General features: G+C 39.9%; 1 protein-coding gene across 11 annotated transcripts in view; it reads left to right on the top strand.

The window, feature by feature from the left end:
- The window catches only part of fer (fer (fps/fes related) tyrosine kinase), a 408576-nt gene that overhangs the window by 60620 nt on the left and 324255 nt on the right, over positions 1-23701 (top strand). For all 11 annotated transcript variants that reach the window (XR_009651912.1, XR_009651911.1, XM_060913311.1 and 8 more), the window contains exons 3-5: positions 22490-22763; positions 23005-23178; positions 23356-23455. Coding sequence is in view for 9 of the 11 variants with exons in the window: in XM_060913311.1 (XP_060769294.1) it covers positions 22554-22763; positions 23005-23178; positions 23356-23455 (484 nt within the window). In the remaining 2 variants the exon portion in view is untranslated. The remainder of the gene's footprint in view (positions 1-22489; positions 22764-23004; positions 23179-23355; positions 23456-23701) is intronic.

Below are 23701 nucleotides of genomic sequence, written 5' to 3'. Positions count from 1 at the left end.
AGGTTTGATATGGAACCCGAAGGAGTTCCAACAGTTAAGCAATAGGCTAATTATCCTAAAGTAGGTGAAGGTGACGGGCAGCACGGTGGTGTAGTGGTTAGCACTGTCGCCTCACAGCAAGAACGTCCTGGGTTCGAGCCCAGCGGCCGACGAGGGCCTTTCTGTGTGGAGTTTGCATGTTCTCCTCATGTCTACATGGGTTTCCTCCGGGTGCTCCAGTTTCCCCCACAGTCCAAAGGCATGCAGGTTAGGCTAACTGGTGACTCTAAATTGACCGTAGGTGTGAATGTGAGTGTGAATGGTTGTCTGTGTCTATGTGTCAACCCTGTGATGACCTGGCAACTTGTCCAGGGTGTACCCCGCCTTTCGCCCGTAGTCAGCTGGGATAGGCTGCAGCTTGCCTGTGACCCTGTTGGAGAGGATAAGTGGCTACAGATAATGGATGGATGGATGGAAGGGTGAAGGTGACTGCATTGTCAAGCAGGAGAAGGTGTGTGTTCCTGAAAGTTTAACTGGAACAACTAGATAATGCTGATGAACAAGAATGAGCATCTATTCCGTCCTCTGCCTCTTGGTTACTTACTCAGTCACTGACTTTTGGTGGATGACTTCCTCATGATTGTACCAAATTCTTTCCTTTTTTTAAAATATTGCTCTGTGGGTGCTCCAAGTTTGGGATATTTTTTAATAGCCAAACCCTAATTGACACTTTTTCAGAACCTTGTCCTGCATGTGTTTTCATAGGTTATTGGTTTTCATGATGCTGTTTGCTTAAGTATGCTCTCTAATAAACCCTGGAGCTTTCTACAATCAAATCACTGTCTTTAGAATGGAAATCACCTCATAGTTTCTGGAAACTTTCAGCTGATTTAACCATAACTAATTTAGGGGTTTTACACCAATGGAGGGTGAATAGTTGACAAATTAATTTTTTTATTTGTAAATAATTTTGCAAACTATACTGATCAATCCATTTCTCAATAATATGGGCTATTTTGTGTAGAGACATGACATACAGCTCTGGAAAAAAAAAGAAATAAGAGACCACTTAAATCTTTTCTTAAATCAGCATCTCTGTGTACGGCAGCCATTTCATTCCAGTGTCTGTGCTGGGATTCCAACACATCTCATTTTACTTAATGAGGTATTGATTAGGTCATCACCTGCACCAAATATTATTTAATGAGGAAAAGTATAAAATCCACTGATGTGGTCATCACTATCCTCTTGTGATAGGACCAGTCTGGATGGCAAACACAGTGCTAGTATTACCTTAAATTTAATTGGAATATAAAAATATCTATTCTTCATGTAACAGTCCACAGAATGGAAACAACAGGGAAGTGAAGTTTAGGTCAGATAAGCGCAAATGTAGATTTCAAATGGCGGCCATTTTGAATTCCAATATGGCAGACATGAAGAGAGAATTCCGAGTGGCTCAATATCTGAAAATTTTCACCATATGTCAATGTACATTTGTGCCAAATTTGGTGCTTGTATCACAAAATGCACAATAGGTTAGCTATGCTGCCCCACTAAATTCCAAAAAAGTTGGGACAAAGTACAAATTGTAAATAAAAACGGAATGCAATGATGTGGAAGTTTCAAAATTCCATATTTTATTCAGAATAGAACATAGATGACATATCAAATGTTTAAACTGAGAAAATGTATCATTTAAAGAGAAAAATTAGGTGATTTTTTTTTTTTTTTAATTTCATGACAACACCACATCTCAAAGTTGGGACAAGGCCATGTTTGCCACTGTGAGACATCCCCTTTTCTCTTTACAACAGTCTGTAAACATCTGGGGACTGAGGAGATAAGTTGCTCAAGTTTAGGAATAGGAATGTTAACCCATTCTTGTCTAATGTAGGATTCTAGTTGCTCAACTGTCTTTTTTTTTTTTTTTTTGTCGTATCTTCCGTTTTATGTTGCGCCAAATGTTTTCTATGGGTGAAAGATCTGGACTGCAGGCTGTCCAGTTCAGTACCCAGACCCTTCTTCTACGCAGCCATGATGCTGTAATTGATGCAGTATGTGGTTTGGCATTGTCCTGTTGGAAAATGCAAGGTCTTCCCTGAAAGAGACGTCATCTGGATGGGAGCATATGTTGCTCTAGAACCTGGATATACCTTTCAGCATTGATGGTGTCTTTCCAGATGTGTAAGCTGCCCATGCCACAAGCACTAATGCAACCCCATACCATCAGAGATGCAGGCTTCTGAACTGAGTGCTGATAACAACTTGGGTCATCCTTCTCCTCTTTAGTCCGAATGACACAGCGTCCCTGATTTCCATAAAGAACTTCAAATTTTGATTCGTCTCACCACCGAACAGTTTTCCACTTTGCTACAGTCCATTTTAAATGAGCCTTGGCCCAGAGAAGACGTCTGCGCTTCTGGATCATGTTTAGATACGGCTTCTTCTTTGAATCTGGAAGAATCTCTGTGCGTAAGGGTCAAGGCTGGAAAACCATACGGGGTGCCCGTGATCTTCAGGCCCTTAGACGGCACTGCATCACATACAGGCATGCTTCTGTATTGGAAATCACAAAATGGGCTTAGGAATATTTCTGCACTGAAATATAATATGCAAATATAATATGCACTGTAGATTATATGTTCAAACTCCTTGCAATTTTACACTGTCAAACTCCTTTCTGATATTGCTCCACTATTTGTCGGCGCAGAATTAGGGGGATTGGTGATCCTCTTCCCATCTTTACGTCTGAGAGCCGCTGCCACTCCAAGATGCTCTTTTTATACCCAGTCATGTTAATGACCTATTGCCAATTGACCTAATGAGTTGCAATTTGGTCCTCCAGCTGTTCCTTTTTTGTACCTTTAACTTTTCCAGCCTCTTATTGCCCCTGTCCCAACTTTTTTGAGATGTGTTGCTCTCATGAAATTTCAAATGAGCCAATATTTGGCATGAAATTTCAAAATGTCTCACTTTCGACATTTGATATGTTGTCTATGTTCTATTGTGAAATACAATATCAGTTTTTGAGATTTGTAAATTATTGGATTCCGTTTTTATTTACAATTTGTACTTTGTCCCAACTTTTTTGGAAATGGGGTTGTAGCTGGAAAAAAAAAAGTTCTACTATCTGATTACTTGGACAGTTTTAGTCACAAAGAAGCAAATACATGGAAATTAGAGTTTATTAGCGGTTATGATCCGTACAAAATTCCTCAAAACGACTGGAGTGACGGTGCAGATTTGTAGCTTAATCTTAGTATTAGCTACATATTGGAATATACATTATTTTTCCCAAAAAGTCCTGACACGAAAGAACGGTTTTAAAAAACTACAGAAGCAGGAAAACCTTCTTTGTATAAAGACTTTTTTCCCTGACATCAGCTTTTGGGAACAGAATGTTGCGAAAGCCAAAGCATTTACTCTCAAAGGACCCTGACCTGACCTGTGGGCTAGATCTTATTCCCACCCCTCCATGTCTCAGCAACCCCAAGGACATCTAGTTACACAGCTATCAGCACTCTACCATTTACAGATTGATGCTTATTATTATTAAAACAATATCTGAAGTGTTATTTGTAAAATAAAATCTCTTGCTCTAGACCAGGGGTCACCAAACTTTTTTTTCTCTGGGGGCCACATTGTCGTTCCTGACTGTGATGGGGGGTCGGGTCAGCTATATAACACAGAATTGTATGACCCAGACAAATATGACCACCAGAAGGCCTCATTGTGTAGTAGAGATTACTAGCCTGGCACAACCATTCCCACTACTATATCCACACTACTATATCAACACTTGATTCCTGGCACATATTGGTTTATCTTTACTAGTTGTTTGCAAAAGTAGTAATCGAGTCTTCACGCTTTTTTTTTAAAATTTGAAATGCCACAGAGATTCCATTTATTTATTTTCTAATAAAAATAACATCAAAGCTGTCAAGGTAAGAAACATCTGCCTAGTTGAGGTGATTGACACTGGCAAAGGTGAGTGAAAAATTATAAATTGTAGGTAGGCCTGTTGATATTAATAATATTAATAATTGTGTGCAGCACTTAATAAAGGTCAAATAAATAGGCCTATAAAATAAATACATTTAAAAAAAACAGTGAAATTATAATAATATGATCAATAGATCACAGCAGTTGTGCTGTGTCCTGCATGTCATTGCTCTCATCCATGGCCAAAGCAAAAAACTCAAATTCTGACGCTTTCTCATTCAGCTGGTCATACACGTTGTCCCCCAAATCTTCGGTTCGCCTGGTCATAGTAGGTGCGGAGAGACTCACCGCGTTGAGCGCATCTTTCTTGTCGGGACACACCACCTCGGCCACAGCAAGCATGCATACTTTAACAAAGTCCCCATCAGTAAACGGCTTTCCATGGGTAGCTAGTAGGTGAGCTACCTTATAGCTAGCTTGGACAGCAGCCTGGTTGATCTGTGTTTGGCGAAGGAATACATTCTGTTGTGCAGCCAGTCCACATTTCATCCTCCGAATCCTGTCTTCTCTTGTTTGCCCTCGCAAACTAGCATACTCTTTGTGGCGGGTTTCATAGTGACGACGCAGATTATGTTCTTTGAAAACCGACACACTTTCTTTACATACAAGACAAACTGCACGGTCCTTACACTGAACGAAAAAATAATCGGTGGTCCACTGTTCTTTAAAAACTCTGCACTCTCTGTCAACTTTTCGCTTACCGCTAGCCATTTTGCTGTCCTGAACACTGATAGTTCTCTGCGTGTGCGCTGCCTGTCACTGCTTGATCGCGAGCATATGACGAAAATTCGGAAAATATGAATAGTTCATTTTATAACTAAATATCAATTTGAATTGATTAAAATCAACAAAATACAAGATGCAGACTTATTATTTGCCAAAAAGCAATTTAAAAAAATAGGCCATGACCACTTTTGGGGATTGCCTCATAGGGCCGATTCAAGTGATGGGGGACAGAGGGGCTGGGGGGCTGGTCAGAGGGGGGGTGGCGGGCAGGAGTCGGCCCGTGGGCCGTAGTTCGATGACCCCTGCTCTAGACTTTCAAACAATATTGTAAGATTTTATTTTAATTTTATCTAATAGTGGATGGTACAATAATTACAAATGCTAACAATCAGTTGTGGCTGTAGTCATATAGTAACTATAATCATTTTTGTAATAATTTCAATAAACGGTTGGATGAGTAGCATGCTATAGATGCACAATGGTGTAACATAGGGAAAATAATTAAAAATTCAGGTTTTGATTTTATGTACTGAAATAACTATTAGGCACAATTTTTACATTATCTATATAAATTTTTTACCCATTTTAACCCTGAAATCAGCATTTTAATGATTACCCATAATGCATTGTTTATCGCGCTAAAACAAGCAAAAACGTCATAAGACAGTGGAAATACTACCTTTACTACCTTCACGTGGCGTCTTTCTCGATCGCACGTGCCTAGAAGTGTACCTTCTAGAACATTCCTGGGTGGTCACGGACTGTCACGTAGCCTAGTTCGGTTGTGAAACTCGCTAGGATGGAGTATTTTCGCGAGTTTAGTGGCAAACTTTTGCGCCGCAGTTTCTCTATTCTCGAAATTTGTAACCTGAAACCCTACAAGAAATGTTTCATAATGTTTGGGATTTTGAAAAATGCTTCTAGCAAGTTTATTTCGCTGTATTTTTCCGTGAAACTTGGCATAAATCATCCTTAAGTGATGAGCATGACATTATTTTGGTATGGGTCACGGAGTTTGTTGGAAGCAGGAGAAATGAGTTTCTCAACTACAGCAGCACTTCTCACCATAGATGGCTGGCGTGTTTCACAGCGTTTGGGATTTACTAAATCGACTAAATCTCTAGATCTACTGAAGCTACGAGGATATAAATCACCAGGATTCTAATTTACTGGGTGAGAAGTATTATATATTTTTTTGAAAGGTTTATTTGTGCTACAAGTCCATGAAAGTTGGAATTGTTCGTGAAGGGGTTAGTTAGATTTTTGTAGCGTGACGCACACAACAAGCAAAAGAAAAAACAAATTTTCTTCCGAATTTCCTTGCTTTATCAAAATTATTTTTTGATACATTAAAAGACTGTGTTTATAATATTTAAGCGGCTTTTTTATTTATTTATTTATTTTTTATTATAGAGACTATTTGATCAAAACTTTTTCAAAACCGCATTCAAAGTGATTTTTCACCGGTGTAAATGTTACGCGTGACGTCCATAATTACGTTAAATTTTAAGAACTAAAATTCTGTTAAAAATTCTAGATTTGTGCTATCATTCTGGGGTTTTGCTGAATAATACTTTAGAGAGTTCTCTTACAATGCTGAAAATTCAATGAGTTTTGGTGAAATTCTAGAAAAGTTATTATTTACATTTTAACGCGCCTGATGGCGATTGTGCTCACACAGCGTGCTACTCATATTAATGTTCCCTTTTCATTAATTCTCTATTCAAAGGCACAGTGTGTAATGGACAGTAACAATTTCATCCAAAATAGTTTTTTTTTTCTGCCTTAGTCGATTTATTTCCTTTTCATGTGTGTGCAGCTGGTGTAAAGTTGTGTGTGTGTGTGTGTGTGTGTGTGTGTGTGTGTAAGTAACACTCTCTCAAACTGTAGGTTCATTTCTACACTCTGGCTTCACGGTGACATTTTGCACAAGACCATCTTCCTTTGATAACAGAAACAAAGCTCCAACATTATTATTATACTCATTCAAAACTCTCCACAGCTTAATATACCCTAAATTATTCATTCCTCTGCTACTAGAACTTTTCTTTCTGAATGTGTCTGCATATATTGGTGTTTATGGTTTTGTAGATTTATGATGATTGTGCTGCTTCACCTATTAAAAAAAATCGCCTGCATTCTGTCCTCTGCAAAATAAAATAAAGCTCTGGGCAAGTGGAATTGTTTTTTGGGCAAGTATGTTTTGGGTGCTGTTTGCCCATTGGGCAAACAGCCTTACTTAAGGCTGGGAGATTTTTTTTTCGAGGACTGCTTTGAATAGAGAATTAATGAAAAGGGAACTGAACATTAACCATTTATTGAAATTATTATTATTATTATTATTATTATTATTACAAGAATGATTATAGTTACTGTATGACTATAGCTACAACTGAAATGTGCTAATTGTTAGTATTTGTAATTATTGTACCATCCACTACTAGATAAAATTTAAAAAAATCTTACAATATTGTTTGAAAGTCTGGAGCAAGACATTTTATTTTACAAATAACACTTCAGATATTGTTTAACAATAATAAGTATCTCTGTATAAATGATAGTGCAGATAGCTGTGTAACTACATGTCCTTGGGGTTGATGAGACATGGAGGGGCAGTAATACTATCTAGCCCACAGTTTACATCAGAACCCTTTGAGAGTACAGAAAAAACACATGAATTTCACGTTGCCACATGTGATCACATGTGGAATACATGGTATCAGATTTTGTAACGTGTTACCATGTAGAGCACATGTGGAAAACACGTTACCGCATGTGTAAAACATTCCCACATGTGATTCACATAAAATTGGGCCAAAACCACATGTTTCCCATGTGCAAATAACATGTTTCCCATGTGCAAAACACATTTTCCACATATTTCACATGTGAGAAATCACATGTGAAGTTCTTGTGGTTTTTCTGTAAGGGAAGGCTTTGGCTTTCGCAACATTCTGTTCCCAAAAGCTGATGTCGGGGGGGGAAAAGTCTTTTATACAAAGAAGGTTTTCTTGCTTCTGTAGTTTTTTAAAACTCTTCTTTTGTGTCGGGACTTTTTGGGAAAAATAATGTATATTCCAATATGTAGGTAATGCTAACACTAGGCTACAAATCTGCACTGTCACTCCAGTCGTTTCGAGGAATTTTGTACGGATCATAACCGCTAATAAACTCCTAATTTCCATGTATATCTATCCTTCGCTTCTTTGTGACTAAAATTGTCCAAGTAATCCGGTAGTAGAGCTTTTTTTTTTTTCAGCTGTAGTTTTCTTTGGACATTAAAAAAAAGCCAATCAGCGGGTCCCGTCATGATTTTTGTCATGATTTACAACCAGTGAGAGGCACCCTTTGTTAGCTGTCCACCAATCACAGGCTCCTGTGCCACAATGGCGGTGTCTTGATAAATATTTAGAAAATAAAAATATTATGAAATGTATGAAACCATCAAAAACAATCAAAAAATATATTATTTATACATATATATCAGTGTTTTCCCCAGAAAAAAATTAAAGCCCTAAATTCTGGCATGATGATACACAGACAATTGAGTGCCAATGGCACGAAGTGAAACTAGGGGGGTCCGGGGGCATGCCCCCCCTGGAAAATTTTTTGAAAATAGATGCTCTCAGGTGTATTTTCAGGGTCTCTGAGAGGTTTTAGATACATGATTTTAGGATAGATTTTACCAGAGTTTCAATGATTTCTGACCTAAATATTATTAATGTAAACATATTTGAATTTTCACCTTAAAGTTCAACATGCAAGTTAAACTGTTTTGTTATAGATTACTTAGGTATATGATAGATTGAAAATCTACGGGGTTACCTTAATTATCTATGATCAAGTAGTGTTGTAACACAAATGTGCATGAAAATATGAACAGCTCCATCTTATGCAATCCAATGAACAGAATCGATTATCATGACCTCCTGTTGATCACAAAGGTATCTGAACCTATGAACTGCCACCTTAAAATAAGTTGCTGTATTACTATAACTGTAATGATTTAGAATGTTTCTGATGCAATTGCCATATGTATAACTAAGATGCACTGAAAAGAAAAGTAAGGCAACTGCATATTATAAAGTTTAAATTTTGGTACTTTATTAAATGGACTAGATTAAGATTAAAACATATTTAAAGGAAAAGAAAATGTAATTCATACATTTAAATTTGCAGAAAGATTATGTACTTAACACATTCATGAATGAATGATAATAGACTAGGTCAAACTTTTGTGATTAAAATCAGTCGGCTTTGTCCGTCTGGTGGGGGACAACATCGGCAGCCAATGAGATCGCTTATAATGAATTGTAAACTTCCGGGATGTCTGACGTTTTCTTTTGATATTTTTATTGGACGGTTTGAACACGTGATCTTGACGTAGCCAACAGATTAGTTGGTTTACATCATACCACGCGGACATATTACTTTGACAGAATCAATACAAACATTGGAAAAAAAAGACCGCTTGTTTAACACAAATATCAATCAGTCTGTAAATGGATCTGTTATTTGCTCTCCTATGTATCTAGTTACTTGTGGGTAGGAAATTTAACGTATTGGTATAAATCTAAGCGTATCGGATTTTAACTAAAGCGACTAAGCGTATCGGGCCCTATACGCTAAAACACTCTGGGGACAACCATGATATATATATTGAGGTATTTCACCTGACGTCACAGGGTCACGTGACGTCTGCCATTTTGGACGGCAAGCTAGCTAATGTCAACATCATAGTACCTAGTATGTTGCTGTAGCAACGTTTACGTTCAGTCATTTGGATGACTGTTAAAACCTTTCAGTCTCAAGTTTTTCCTTTACTGTATTTACTAGTTTACTGAGCCAGCCAGCCCCGGAGCGCTAGCTAGCCCCGGCCAGCCCCGGAGCGCCGGCCAGCGCCGGAGCGCTAGCGAGCGCCGGCCAGCGCCGGAGCGCTAGCTAGCCCCGGCCAGCCCCGGAGTGCCGGCCAGCGCCGGAGCGCTAGCTAGCCCCGGCCAGCCCCGGAGCGCTAGCTAGCCCCGGCCAGCCCCGGAGCGCGCTCAGTAAACTAGTAAATACAGTAAAGGAAAAACTTATAACGGGCCATGTCTCAACAGACTAAGAAGTTATTTCAATGACATTTAATAACATTTTGTTTATCCTGAGGACCGAAAGTAAATGAAAATGTGAACAAATCTTAGCTGTCAGTGAACAGTCCTGGTGGAAGCAGGTAAACGTCGTTCTCTAAGCCTGCTAACCTCAATTTTTGCAAATACCTCTCCCTCTGCTCGCCCTGTAAATGCCCTACGTCGCTGGATAGTGAAGGTGTTTTCTGCATCTCGCTCCTTTTTCTTTTATGTTTTTCGTTTGTCGCTTTCCTCGCATTCAAACTGATTCGAGCCGTGCCGTCCAAAATGGCAGCATCACATGACTTAGTCACGTGAGTGAAATACCTCTATCTATCTATCTATCTATCTATCTATCTCTCTCTCTCTCTCTCTCTCTCTCTATATATATATATATATATATATATATATATATATATATATATATATATATATATTATACTGGTTAGAGGTAAGGAACATTTTATTCAGTGATACCGTTTATTATTAACTCTAATCGTGATATAAAAGTTCCAAGTTTGACGCCTGCCTGCTTCAACCGTGCTGCTGGCACACGATGTCTTTGACCCTCGTCGCCCTTAACCAATTGGTATAATTACGTCATTACGTGGACACTTCTGAGCCAACCCTTTCCAGTACACTCGAACACACGCATGCTTTGATGAATTATAACCAAAAACAAGGAAATTTGAATGATTTCCTCAAAATATTTTTGTACTTTTATGTTGTCGTGTTGATGAATAAAACTTTTTTTTAATGCAATTCCTGTAAAACGAGACGAGCTACTTTAGAATGGTTCCCTGCCTGTGTTGCTTAGGTTGCCAGCGCTAACTTTTGTCGTCCGATCAGACAATTACCATTAAAGTTTTACTCTTCCTTGCACAGACTTTCGTCGTCGTCTCAGACGATCAGACATGAGGTTTTTTGAGCATTGCTTAACCTAGCAACACTGCCAACAGTACTGTAGTGAACATAATCATCCAGCACAGTCACCGTCTCCTGACAGTCGGTCTCCAAAAGTATACTGGAAAAAATGAAATGTGTCTTCATGGTGGTTCATTTTTAAATTAACCTATGCCAATTAGATAAGATGATATCTTATTTAATCTTATCCAAATGTCCTGTGTTTGTGTGCTACCACCAACGTCATTTCAAATGAGGCCATTGGCCCTAGTATTTAATTCACTGTCTCACTCACACACAGACCGTCACGGCGTGAGACTGTAACAGAAAGACTCAACAACTTCAGGGAAGTTAGCATTTTGCATTGGAGGACCTACAAGAAATTCATCATTGTTCAAGATCTATGGTCATTACTCTTTCATAAGAATAGTCATTTGTTTACCGATCTCTCGTCATTTGGGCACCTTTCTTGCCAAACTTGGAAATAATCTGGACAAGGTTGGCTGGTCCTGTCGCCTTTTCTTTGTTACTTCTGGAGCCAAGGTGATGTTCAATCCATTATTAGGTAAAATATTAAAAGTTTCACATTCTGTATGTAATTTAGAGCAGCAAGATAATAAATGGAGCTATAAATTTCATGTCCACCATTTCCACAAGCTCCTGCTACTGCTGCCTGTCGTAAACAATATTTGTAAGTGCGTTTTTAAAGTATTAAAGTGCGCTGTTGAGTGAAAACTACACTGTGTGATAATACTATCATCTGTTTATCCGACACAAAGTGGGTGTTTGTCCTCACTGATCTGTGTAGCGTCAGTTAGTTCAGTATGGCACACAGCTGCATCGCTCCAGGTTTCTCATAACACATCAGTTCGTTCTAGGGCTGCATACCTAAACGTAACATCAGGTACCAGTACAGAGGTTTAGGTACAGGTCCGGACCTGTACCTGTACCTGAACAATTTGACAAATTCTTCTGAACTTCTTTAATAATGACAGAAACATTAATAAACTGTTGACAACTTGTCAATATCTTTATTCAAAGAAAACCGAACATAACTAGGTTTCCTACCTCACTTCTCAGTCACCCTCTCAGTCTCGCACTATAGTTAACTTGGGACAAAAAGTCATAAGTTGTCTCACAGCGAGAAGTGACTACACTAGAGTACTATAGACTACGCGCAGTCCGCGGCCTTCAACTTGCGCGGCAAAATTATACAAAGCAGCAAAGACTGTCAATGCCAGCAAAGGAAAAATGGCTGACCTGATTTTGAGTCTTTTTGACCAATCAGAACGCTGGATCAGCCAAGCTCTCGCAATGTCTCGTGAGACTGGCGAGAGGATCTCAAATCAAAGATGGCTCTGATTTCAAGTTTCAGCGCGGCATTTTACGTCTTTTCCAGTGCTAAATTTACGTCTTTGTGGTAGAATTTACGCATCTTCAGTCACAAAATAAGCAGATACTTGGTGTAAATTTATATCGGTACAGTACCGGTACTTCATGATCCGATATTTTGGACCTGTACCGAATCGATTTTCACGGTACAGTACCGGTACACAGTACTGGTACGCAGCCCTAGTTCGTTCCGGTAATCAGTAATAAACCAATTCTCTGATTCGCTATGTTCTCGAGAATATATTTAAGCTCCTGCCAAGTAAGTCACTTTTCTGCTTATTTTCTGTCCTCTGTCTGCCAAAAGCCAGCACTGCCTCCTGCGTGCATGTGTGCATGCGCCTCATCAGCAAAACTTGATTTTGAACTGTAGCGAATCAGAAGCGAGCTTTCTGGTGCCCCAATGTTGCCGCAACGAGCAGCCAATCAGCATCCAGCTTTCATACAGTGTAGCTGACATGATTGAAAGTAGGCCATAAAACCGCTGCAAGTACACAAACACAGTAAAAAGTGTAAAAGAATGCGAAAATAACCACTGATAACCCGAGGAAAGAAAAAAGGTCTTGGAAGATAGGAAATCTACTAGCATTGCTGGTTGAGGAACTTTGAAAAGTAACTGGCGTCAGGTTGATCATAGCCAGATTTTGCGCCGGCCCTGCAACTCTGGACTGAAATGTTGAGACATTGCATAAATTTATCGAAACAGTGCCATGGAGAATGCATGGTGTAATCAAAGCTAAAGGCAGTCCAACCAAATATTAGAGTGTGCAACTTTTTTGGGGGGGGGCAGGGCAGTGTATTATATTCTGGAAGTGGGGGTGTGGTTTGAATGCTAGTTTGTGAATGTAGAACGAAGTCAGGAGAGGTGAGTGGTAAGGGTAATTAAACCTGTGAGGCATTTGTATTAATCAGTCTTCTGTGTTGCAGTGAATGGTGAGAAATGGATAAAAAGTAGAGAGACCACAGCACAGAGTTGAGATTCACAGGACCAGATGTGTGTACATTTGTGTGCAGTAAGCAATAAAGTCATTCCTTCCTTGCTCCTTCTCTTTTCCCTCTACCGTTGTAGGGATGTTCTGAGCCCTGTGTTGCAAAGTCCTAATGACTCCCAATTTGTGTTCCAATGGGTGGTGAGTCTCGAAGAGTAGGTACTGGTCTGTGTGTGTGGGTTTCCGGTAGACCTTGATGCTAAGGCTTCTGTCTTGTCTAATGTGTACCTCACAATCCAAGAAGGCTAGATTATTCCCACTGACGTCCTACCGAGTGAAATTGATGTTGATATCCACTGCATTGATGTGCTTAGAGAAGGCTTCCACTTCATGGGTTTTGATTTTAACCCAGGTGTCATCCACATATCTGAACCAGTGGCTGGGAGCAACTCCTGAAAAAGTGGTCAAAGCTTTATGTTCCACTTCCTCCATGTAAAGATTGGCCACAATAGGGGACACCGGTGAGCCCATGGCGCATCCATGCTTCTGTCTGTAGAAACTTTCATTAAACTGGAAGTAAGTGAGGTCAAGCAGAGGTCAAGCAGGGTGCAAATCTGGTCCGTAGCGAGGTTCATTCTATCCAGTAAGGTGCTGTCTTGAAGGAGTGGTTTTCTAACAGATTTGACTGCTTCTGTGGTGGGAATGCAGGTGAAAAGAGAAGTGACATCGTAGGAAACCATGGTTTCATCTAAGCCTAGTTTGAGGTCTGCAACTTCAGTAGCAAAATCTTGGGAGTTTTTGACATGATGTGGCGTATTCCCAACAAGAGGAGCCAGGATGGTGGCTAGGTGTTTGGCAATGTTATAGGTGACAGAGTTTATACTGCTGATGATGGGTCTGAGTGGAGCTCCTTCCTTGTGAATCTTGGGGAGTCCGTATATGAGAGGAACGGCTTCCCCAGGGTACAATCTGTAGTACGGAGATCGGTTGATGGCTTGGTCCTTTTCTAGTTGTTGCAGACAGCTAACAACTTTCTTAAAAAGAATCAATGCAGTGGATATCAACATCAATTTCATTCGGGAGGATGTCAGTGGGAATAATCTAGCCTTCTTGGATTGTGATGTACACATTAGACAAGACAGAAGCCTTCCCAGATAGCAAAAATCAGTTGAATCAACATTGAAATAGCGTTTGGCAGAAAACATTGAAATAATATTGAAATGATATTGAAAGTGTCCCCTTGAATTTGGGTTGAATCAACGTTGAATTTTCAACCCTATCAGCATTGAATCAATAGTGATTCAACCATCATCTAAATAGAAATTTCTATTTAGTCCAAAGTCCAAAGACATGCAGGTTAGGTTAACTGGTGACTCTAAATTGACCGTAGGTGTGAATGTGAGTGTGAATGGTTGTCTGTGTCTATGTGTCAGCCCTGTGATGACCTGGCGACTTGTCCAGGGTGTAGATACCCCGCCTTTCGCCCATAGTCAGCTGGGATAGGCTCCAGCTTGCCTGCGACCCTGTAGAAGGATAAAGTGGCTAGAGATGATGAGATGAGAATACATAACATGTCATAATAAGTCTGTATAGTAATCCTCAGTCACTGTTTTATCCTACTCAGTATGGTGGTGAATCTGGAGCCTATGCCAGGAACACTGGGCGTGAGGTGGGATGGGGTTCTTGTCCATCAGAGTACCATGTGTACAAGCACATGTTCACTTAACCACTATTTTTAACCACACTACCACAAAGAGGAGAACTGGCCAGTGTTGTTGAAGCAAATTTCTTCAGTCACAAGCACGGACAATCTATGGTCGCAAGTCTCGTCGTCAACTCTTGAGCTCTTCTGAAAGTTCTTCTGAGAGACGGTTATTTGGACCATTCCAAATAGCGGCCGGTACGGTAGAATTTTCTGTTCGTTTTTTCCTTACATGTTGCACACACAAGATTTGCACATAACCATAAATAATAATCTATTCTTCATAGTTCCTTGTGCTCTATTAAAATTCTAAATTAAATAAATGAAATATAGGAAACCCCCCTCCCACAAAATGGTCTCACCCAGAGTGCACCCCAGGCTCCCGTCCAGTGGTGCAGTGTATGATGACAACAAAATCAACATATATTCAACATTGATCAAATGTTTCCTTCAACCATTACATTGATTCGAACACATTTTTTTCAACTTTTTATTTTATCAGTGGTTGATTAATGGTTGATCCACCATCAGTGTTCAACTATAACTGTTAATCAACCATCTTGACCAAATATCAACATTGAAATAACATCATTTGCTATCTGGGTTAGCATTGAGGTCTACCGGAAACCCCCACACACAGACCAGTACCTACTCTTCGACTCTCACCACCCACTGGAACACAAATTGGGGGGTCATTAGGACCTTGCAACACAGGGTTCAGAACATCCCTACAACGGTAGAGGGAAAAGAGAAGGAACAGAATTGCATCAAGAAAGCACTTCAGAACTGCGGGTATCCCAACTGGTCTTTCTTCAAGAGCAGAAAAAGGAACATAACAGACAAGGAGGATAACAGGAACAAATGCAAGAACATTGTCATTCCCTACATTTCTGGTCTATCTGAGAAACTCAGGAGGATCTTCTACAAACACAACATTCCGGTACATTTCAGACCCAGTAACACCCTGAAGCAGAAACTGGTCCACCCTAAGGACAGAATAGCCAGACACAAACAGAACAACGTAGTGTATGCAATTCAGTGCAGTGAGGAATGCACGGACTCATATATTGGGGGAACAAAACAACCGCTTCATAGGCGCATGGCTCAACACAGGAGAGACAGTTCCTCAGGCCAGGACTCTGCTGTCTACCTTCATCTTAACAACAAAGGACATTCATTTCAGGATTGCAACGTAAGCATTTTAGCCAGAGAGGATTGTTGGTATGAGCGAGGAGTTAAAGAAGCCATTTTTGTCAACCTGGAATGTCCATCACTGAACAGAGGTGGGGGTCTAAGACATCATTTATCAGCCACCTACAATGCAGTCTTTGGCACACTTCCCAGACAACTGAATACACACCAAAACCCAGCTGTTTTCAGTGACTCACAGGAGGACAGAGAGAATCAGCATTCCATTGATCACCTTAACGGGCAATCCATTGATCACCCTAATGACTCTCGAGGCCGTTCACATCCAGCCCCCAGTGACCCACACCAACAGGATGACTCAATGACACCTTAGGTGAGCTTTTCATCCATGAGAAGATAAATACCTGATACTCCCCATTAGTCAGACAGAACTGAAGAAGCCTTTCGGATAAGAGGTGAAACGTCTTCAAGAATCTTCAAGCAAGTCCAGTTGCTCTCTTTTACCACCCACAGTTACTATGACCTGGATGACTGAGGCTACATCCACACGACAATGGCAACGAGATGTTATTTTAAAAAAAATCGCGTCCACATGGGCAACGATCAGTAAAATATCAGGTCCATATGGCAACGCAACGCTTGCTGAAAACGATGCAATACACATGCGACACCTCTAGGGGCGCTGTAAGATGGTCCCTTCGGAGACACCAGAACAATAGAAGAAGTAAGGACGCATGCGCATAAACTATTATGCGCGAGACTTCATATTAGCCACAAAGTCAGAAAAATCTGTTCGTAAAATTACATTATAATGACCAAATACATTAAAGTATTTTTCCAGTCTCACCTGTGAAAGGTAATCCCATGTGATCTCGTTTGGACAGTACACCTGTTGGTACAGTTAAACGCAGCACATGAATGAGGCATCTTTTATTCTCCGCTTTGACCCATCCAATATGGCGGCGAGGATGACGTATGATTCTACGCGGAAGGCGGCGTCTTTAATGGTCCGGAATAAATTGAATGTTACACGTTGATGGATTAATTTGTTCTTCTACGCCCTTTTTGAGGAATGTATTGTAGGACTTAAACCAACATCTGAAGAGGTGAGATCGCTCCTTTTTTTTCCCTATTTTTGCTGGCGGGATTGACTCTGCCCTAAGGGCTATTCTCTCTCTCTCTCTCTCTCTCTCACTTTGCACCATTACACAATAAATATTCACAGTGAAAATATTTTGTAAGCGAACCAAGTTATAGGATTGGTTGACAACTCGCATCGAGTTCGTTACACTTCTACCCGGCGTGAAGCACATGTGGTTGTGATGTCATCGTAAACAAATCCGTTCTACTCATCCAGACGACTTCGCAACAGCGCCGTTGCCAGATCTTTCCACTCTGGAACCCGTTCTCAAAAGATTTCGTTTTGGGGCACCCAAAACGCCGGTGCCGTGTGGACGCCAGGCCGAAACGATAAACAATTTTATCGGATTCACCTGAATCCGTTGCCGTGTGGACAGGGCCTGAGAATCTTCAGACAATAAAGTCGTTGAAACATGAAAGCACAAACAAAACACAGATCTTGGGTTTTGCACATCTGCCTTTTCATTTCCCCCATGAACCAACAAGTGTTGTAATTATATTGTGCATTGGTTGTGACAGGAGTTACATTTGATGTTACTTCTGGTTTGTGGGCTTGGTGAATAAAAATGTGGCATTGCTTTGTGTTTTTTTTTTTTGTGTTAGGTTTTGATCTGTCTGTACCGAAAGAGGTACAACTGATAAAGTATAATCTAGGAATGTAGAGCTCTGCCGCCTAATAGATTCTGCCTGATGGATATCCAGGAAATTCTTCCTCATGGATCGATTTGGGACAAACATCCCTGAACAGCTGTGTCAGTGACTGACTGCTCCCAGATCGATCCATGAGGCAGAATCTCTTAGGCGGCAGAGTTCTACATTCCTAGGTCATACTTTGTCAATTCAACCTCCTGTGATACAGACTGATCAAAACCTAACGTGTTATATTCAGTATCAGTGCAAACAAAGAATGGAAGGTTGGACAGACCTAGTCATGGAGTAGTGTGATTATGGGGTGTCTGACCTGTCATTCAGTTCAGCAGTAGGTTCTAAAGAATGTGTGGATGACTGTGAGACCATGAGTGAAAGTCATGCCCACTCATTTTTGCCAAGGTCCATCCAAAAATAAATTTCTGACTATGCCGCTGGCTACTGATTAGGTTTTTCCTTGCACTTGCTAAATGTGTGTATGCTCAGAGCAGAGGTCTAGGCATTTTAGTCATTTTCTCATTCTCTTGTGGAGAGATTGAAGGGGGGAAAGCCATAATTTAATAACTGATAAAGTTTTAGAAAATATCTGCATACATGTAGACAAGGCCACATACCAAGCCAAAAGCTACATGAGGATGGCAGTGCACTCAGATATGGGGAAGAAAGCTGTTGTGATTGTAATCATGGTGACTGCTGGCATGGCAGTAATGTGGTTATTGTTACAGTCCAAGACATGGACACAGTTTTCATCATTCATGTAAAAATTGATCTTTAGCAATAAGTCTGAACTGTTGACTGGGTGATTCGCATAAAGTTTTGGTTTCAGTGATTTCAAACATGAAATTTTTAAGAAGACTTGAATCACCAAATTTCCTTTTAGCCATTCATGACAAGGTCTGAAGTATTTGTGAGCATTAATTTAACAAAGTTACTGATAATTTGACACCTTTTTGAACATATTTTCCAAAACAAGTCCTTAAAAATTCATTGCCGCAAGAGACTGAAAAAGTTGAGACCATTAGGAAAGCAAATACATTTTTCACATTTTTAAAAATTAAGGTATGCACAGTTACTTGAAATGCTGAAATATTTATTTTTAAATTAACACTTTTATTTTGACAGATTTCTCTCATTATCACAACACCTTCCAAAATCTACAACTTAATATTTTTTATATTTAATTGAAACCTGATATATATTTTTAAAATGTCAGAAATAGTGTATAGATTATGCACATGCATTTAAAAGAAAACTATTATTTTTCCACTCATTAAATTAACATTAAAAGTACACCTGTTTGTGATAAGGATACATGGGCTTTGGAAAAGAGGTTGATGACTTTGGTCATAATAAGTGTAGTAAGACTGAGATATAGTTAAAAACATTCAATTTAATGTAGAAAACAAATGAGAATATTGGCACAGTCATTGGTTCAAGTTCAATCAATTTCTTTCGATTACGTTCATTATGTCTTATATTGAATATTATTAGTGTTTTTTTTTTGTTTTTTTTTCTTTATCAGACATCTAATTTTTTAGGTTTGTTTACCTGACATGTTTCGACGTACGACTGTCGTCTTCCTCAGAGTGTCACCGGATGTTATTGGTGACGCATCTTTTATCAGCTGATGTTTCCGAAGGCGTGGCCTTCCTGTCTGGATTGACAGGACGGTCACGCCTTCTACTGTCAGTTCGTCCCCTGCAAGATGGCACTCCAGGTATGGGAGAGCATGTATGTACGAAGTTTTCATTTCACATGATGTCATATCTCTGTTCACCAGAACACCCATGGAAGCCACCATACAGATAGTACAAGACAAATTAAAAACAGATAGGACGCTTAAGAAACGCACAAACCTCACCGTACAAGACATCACTCAGCTCCTTCAATTCATCGCCACATCCACATACTTTCAGTTCAGGAACACAATTTACAGACAAAAGGAAGGGTTTGCCATGGGAGACCCACTATCAGCCATCATGTGCGGCTTTTTCATGGAAGACCTGGAGCAGAAAGCACTCACTACAATACCAGTGGAATACAGGCCAACACTCTGGAAACGGTATGTGGACGACATATTGGAAAAAGTAAAGAGGGGACACACTCAACAACTCACCGACCATCTCAATACTATAGACAATACCGGCAATTCACACATGAAGAGGAAACGGAGCAGTCAATAGCATTTTTGGACTTAAAAATGCATCACACAGAAGAGGGGGATATCAAAATAAAAGTACACAGGAAACCCACACACACCGACCAATATTTAAACTGGACTTCCGAACACCCCATAATGCACAAAATATCAGTAGTTAGAACATTGCATGAACGCGCAGCAATAATTACAGATCCACAGGACAAAGAACAGGAAGAACAACATATACAACACGCACTGAAGGCATGTCAATATCCACAATGGGCAATATCCAAAGGGGAGGAACAGGTCAAAAACAATAAAACACAGAAGAAAGAGAAAAAACAAACCAACAAACAAGAACACAGGGGAGTAGTGACATTACCATACATCAGAGGAATAACGGAACGCATTCAAAGAGCAATGAGGAAATACAACATTAACACACCTGTCAAACCACACACAACTCTCCGTCAGATCCTGGTTCATCCCAAAGACAGAATACATCCGGACAACAGATGCAACACCATATATGAGATTCCATGCCAATTATGCAATAAAACTTACATCGGGGAGACAGGAAGGAGTTTCAACACAAGAAAAAATGAACATAAGAGAGAGTGCGAAAAGGAGACAGCTACAAGACAAACCCGAACAATAAAAGGCACAACAGGAAAATTATAAGTCAGCCATAACAAATCATTGCAAAAGGGAAAATCATGTTATGGACTGGGGGAATGCCAGAGTCATCCGCACAGAAGATAATAAACATCAGCGCTGGATCAGGGAGGCCATAGAGATCCGTAAGCGAAGCTCGAGGACCATCAACCGAGATGAGGGAGCATACATGCTCTCCCATACCTGGAGTGCCATCTTGCAGGGGACGAACTGACAGTAGAAGGCGTGACCGACCTGTCAATCCAGACAGGAAGGCCACGCCTTCGGAAACATCAGCTGATAAAAGATGCGTCACCAATAACATCCGGTGACACTCTGAGGAAGACGACAGTCGTACGTCGAAACATGTCAGGTAAACAAACCTAAAAAATTAGATGTCTGATAAAAAAGAAAAAAAAAACTAATAATATTCAATCAATTTCATTTTGCGTTGCTTCAAAAGTACATAACATAGATCGGCTAAAAAAGAGAACACACATACCAAAAATGTTTTTTTTTACAAAAGCATGAGAACAGGGCTAAATGGGGCAGTTTTTGTTCAGATACACCCACTGATGCAAAGCTAAGGCCTATCATTAGTGATGTACTCCTACATCATTGAGTGTTTCAGGTCTCTCAAACATTAGACAGGCTTGGCAAGGCGACCCAGATGAGATTGATCAGGCCTCAGCTTGTGCCCTAGCAGCAACTTTCTATAGATTTGCTCTGTTGATCTTTTGATCTGCTTCTTTACTGTTATGGATGGCTTGCCTTTCACCTGTGGTGCCTCTGATCAATTGTCCTGCAATGCCTCTACAGCCAGGCACCTAGTCCTCCAGCCTTCATACTTTCCCTCTTCCATTCAAAGGTCTGTTCCACTTGAATCCTCCCAAGGCACTATTAGTTCCAACATAATCAAGATCTTGGTTTCTGATACCAGTCCTGAGACTGGCAGTTGGCCAACATCATTCTGGACCAGCTCTGATGTTCTTTACCACGAGCCTGGTCATTGCATGGAGTTTGCCCAGCCCAGCTGTTCCTCTGGCCACTGTTTCCACATGGTCCTTATGGCACCGTCATCTCTTCTGTCCACTTCCTGCCAGTCTTAACTGTCACTCCTGGCTCTCAAAGTTTAAGATCACTCAAGTATTGGTACGGTAACATGCATTATCTTAAACTCTTTCCTGATGGATTTCAAAGGGAGCTTTAACTTACAGGTGTTTCCATAGAGGGCAATGCTAGTCAAGCTCCTTGGCAAATCCAGCCATTTCCTCAAGAAGTGTCTGATTCTCCCAGAAAAGACTAGTTTTTAGTTTTCTCCCCATATTGTAACAGCAAGGAGTCAGTTTTAAAATATTACATCTAAACTATGGGTGTTTGCACCTCTAGTAATGCTTCATGCTTGAAGATGTAAGATGCTGTCGTACTCCGTACCTATTTGGAAACATAAGCTTTTTGCTACAGTAACATTTTTGTGCTAAAATTTCTCCTGGAAAAACTTCATTTTTGTATTGTTAGGCTAATATGATACTAGCTGGGTATACTAGCACACCTGATGACACCTCATCAGTCATTGAAATAATTTATTTTTATTAAGTGAACAGTCATTGTGCTCATTAGAAGAGCCATGTTAAATATTACCACTTCCTTATAACAGAGCTGCTACATACTATGCTTGTAGATATGACTGTTTCAGCTACTCTAATTTGGCCAATGCACAAAAAAAGAAAGCAAGCCCATAATGGTATTATGCATTTGTAAGGCCTCTTGGTGTTTTTATTTAAGAAGTAATTAAAATTTTGGGCATTTGCATCTGTGTTTTGGAAACTTAAAAATATTATTGAAGGGGAAATGCTAAAATCTTTCTTTTAATTGAGTAAAATGGTGCAGTTTTAGTTTACTAAAATCAGCTAAATCTAATATAAAACTAATATTAAATATAACTAATTTAACCTCATACTGATGTGCATAAATTTATCACTTGGCTTTCATTTATTGCTCCCTGTCAACTTTATAGTACAAGAAATGCAGACTTGAAGGCAACCTCCTAGTTAGTGAGAGATAAACGTGTTCCTGATGAGATGGGGTTTGGTCAGGACTTGAGAAACTCCCACGAGGGCCTAATCAAACTGCAGGACGGGGAACTGAAGCTTCTAGAAACAGTGAAGCGGTTCATGACGCTTCGTGTTAAGAGTGACAGGGAGTATGCATCACTCCTCCTCAACATTAGCCAGCAGGTGGACAAGCAAGACAACTCCTCACAGATCCACTACATCAGCACCGTCTCCAAGGTAACTAGTACTTCCTAATTTGGTACCTTGACTTTATTTGGACTAGGCAAAAATAAGTAATTATGTCCAAATCCATTACATTGTTGAAGTATGTTGAAAAAGCAGATGGTATGACAGAATTGGTTTTTGTTTGCTCAGACTACAGTAAACATAATGTGATTGCTCGTAAGGCAGTGAATAATGTAATGTTTATTTGTATTGACCCTGGTATTCTGACAATGCTATATTCTGCTGCTGTTAGTCATGGGCTCAGATGGTACAGCAGACAGAACAGCTTAGTAAGATCATGAAGTCTCATGCTGAGGAGCTGAATTCTGGCCCACTGCACCGCCTCACCATGATGATCAAAGACAAGCAGCAGGTGAAGAGAAGCTACCAAAGTATACATCAGCAGATTGAGTTTGAACTGAACAAGGCAAGTGCATATATGCTGTATAATCCTTGGAATAAAAACGTCAAACTTTTTTTCCCTTTGTTTGATCTGTCCATATTTTGATTTACTTCGAAATATTATTTCCATGTACGATACTATGATTCAAGCCTTGTAAGCAGGTGATAATGGAATCTTGGCAAATGCCTTTATCGTTTCCAGGTTACAAAAACGGACATTGAAAAGCTGAAAGGTACATACAGACAATTAATTAAAGATGCTCATAGTGCCAAAGAAAAATACAAGGAGGCAATTATGAAAGGTAAGGACTCTATTCTTTAATATAAGCTGTTTTATTAGCTTTAGAACTTTTATTGTATCTTCTTTATTCATTCATTGACATAGTAAAGGCTTTTTTGCTAAATAAATATATCCCAATTGTTTAGAGAGCACAGTATCCGTCAACCAGTTTGAAGCCTTCAAACATTTGTTTTAACATGCCAGATTTTTAAGACTAAACCAGGTATTCAGGAGATGGTAATTAAAGTTGAGTGACCCTGACACAACT

The sequence above is a fragment of the Neoarius graeffei genome, chromosome 28 (assembly GCF_027579695.1).
Source record: "Neoarius graeffei isolate fNeoGra1 chromosome 28, fNeoGra1.pri, whole genome shotgun sequence".
Lineage (NCBI taxonomy): Eukaryota > Metazoa > Chordata > Actinopteri > Siluriformes > Ariidae > Neoarius > Neoarius graeffei.
The sequence above is the reverse complement of the archived record's forward strand: the minus strand, read 5'-3'. Positions and strand labels throughout refer to the sequence as shown.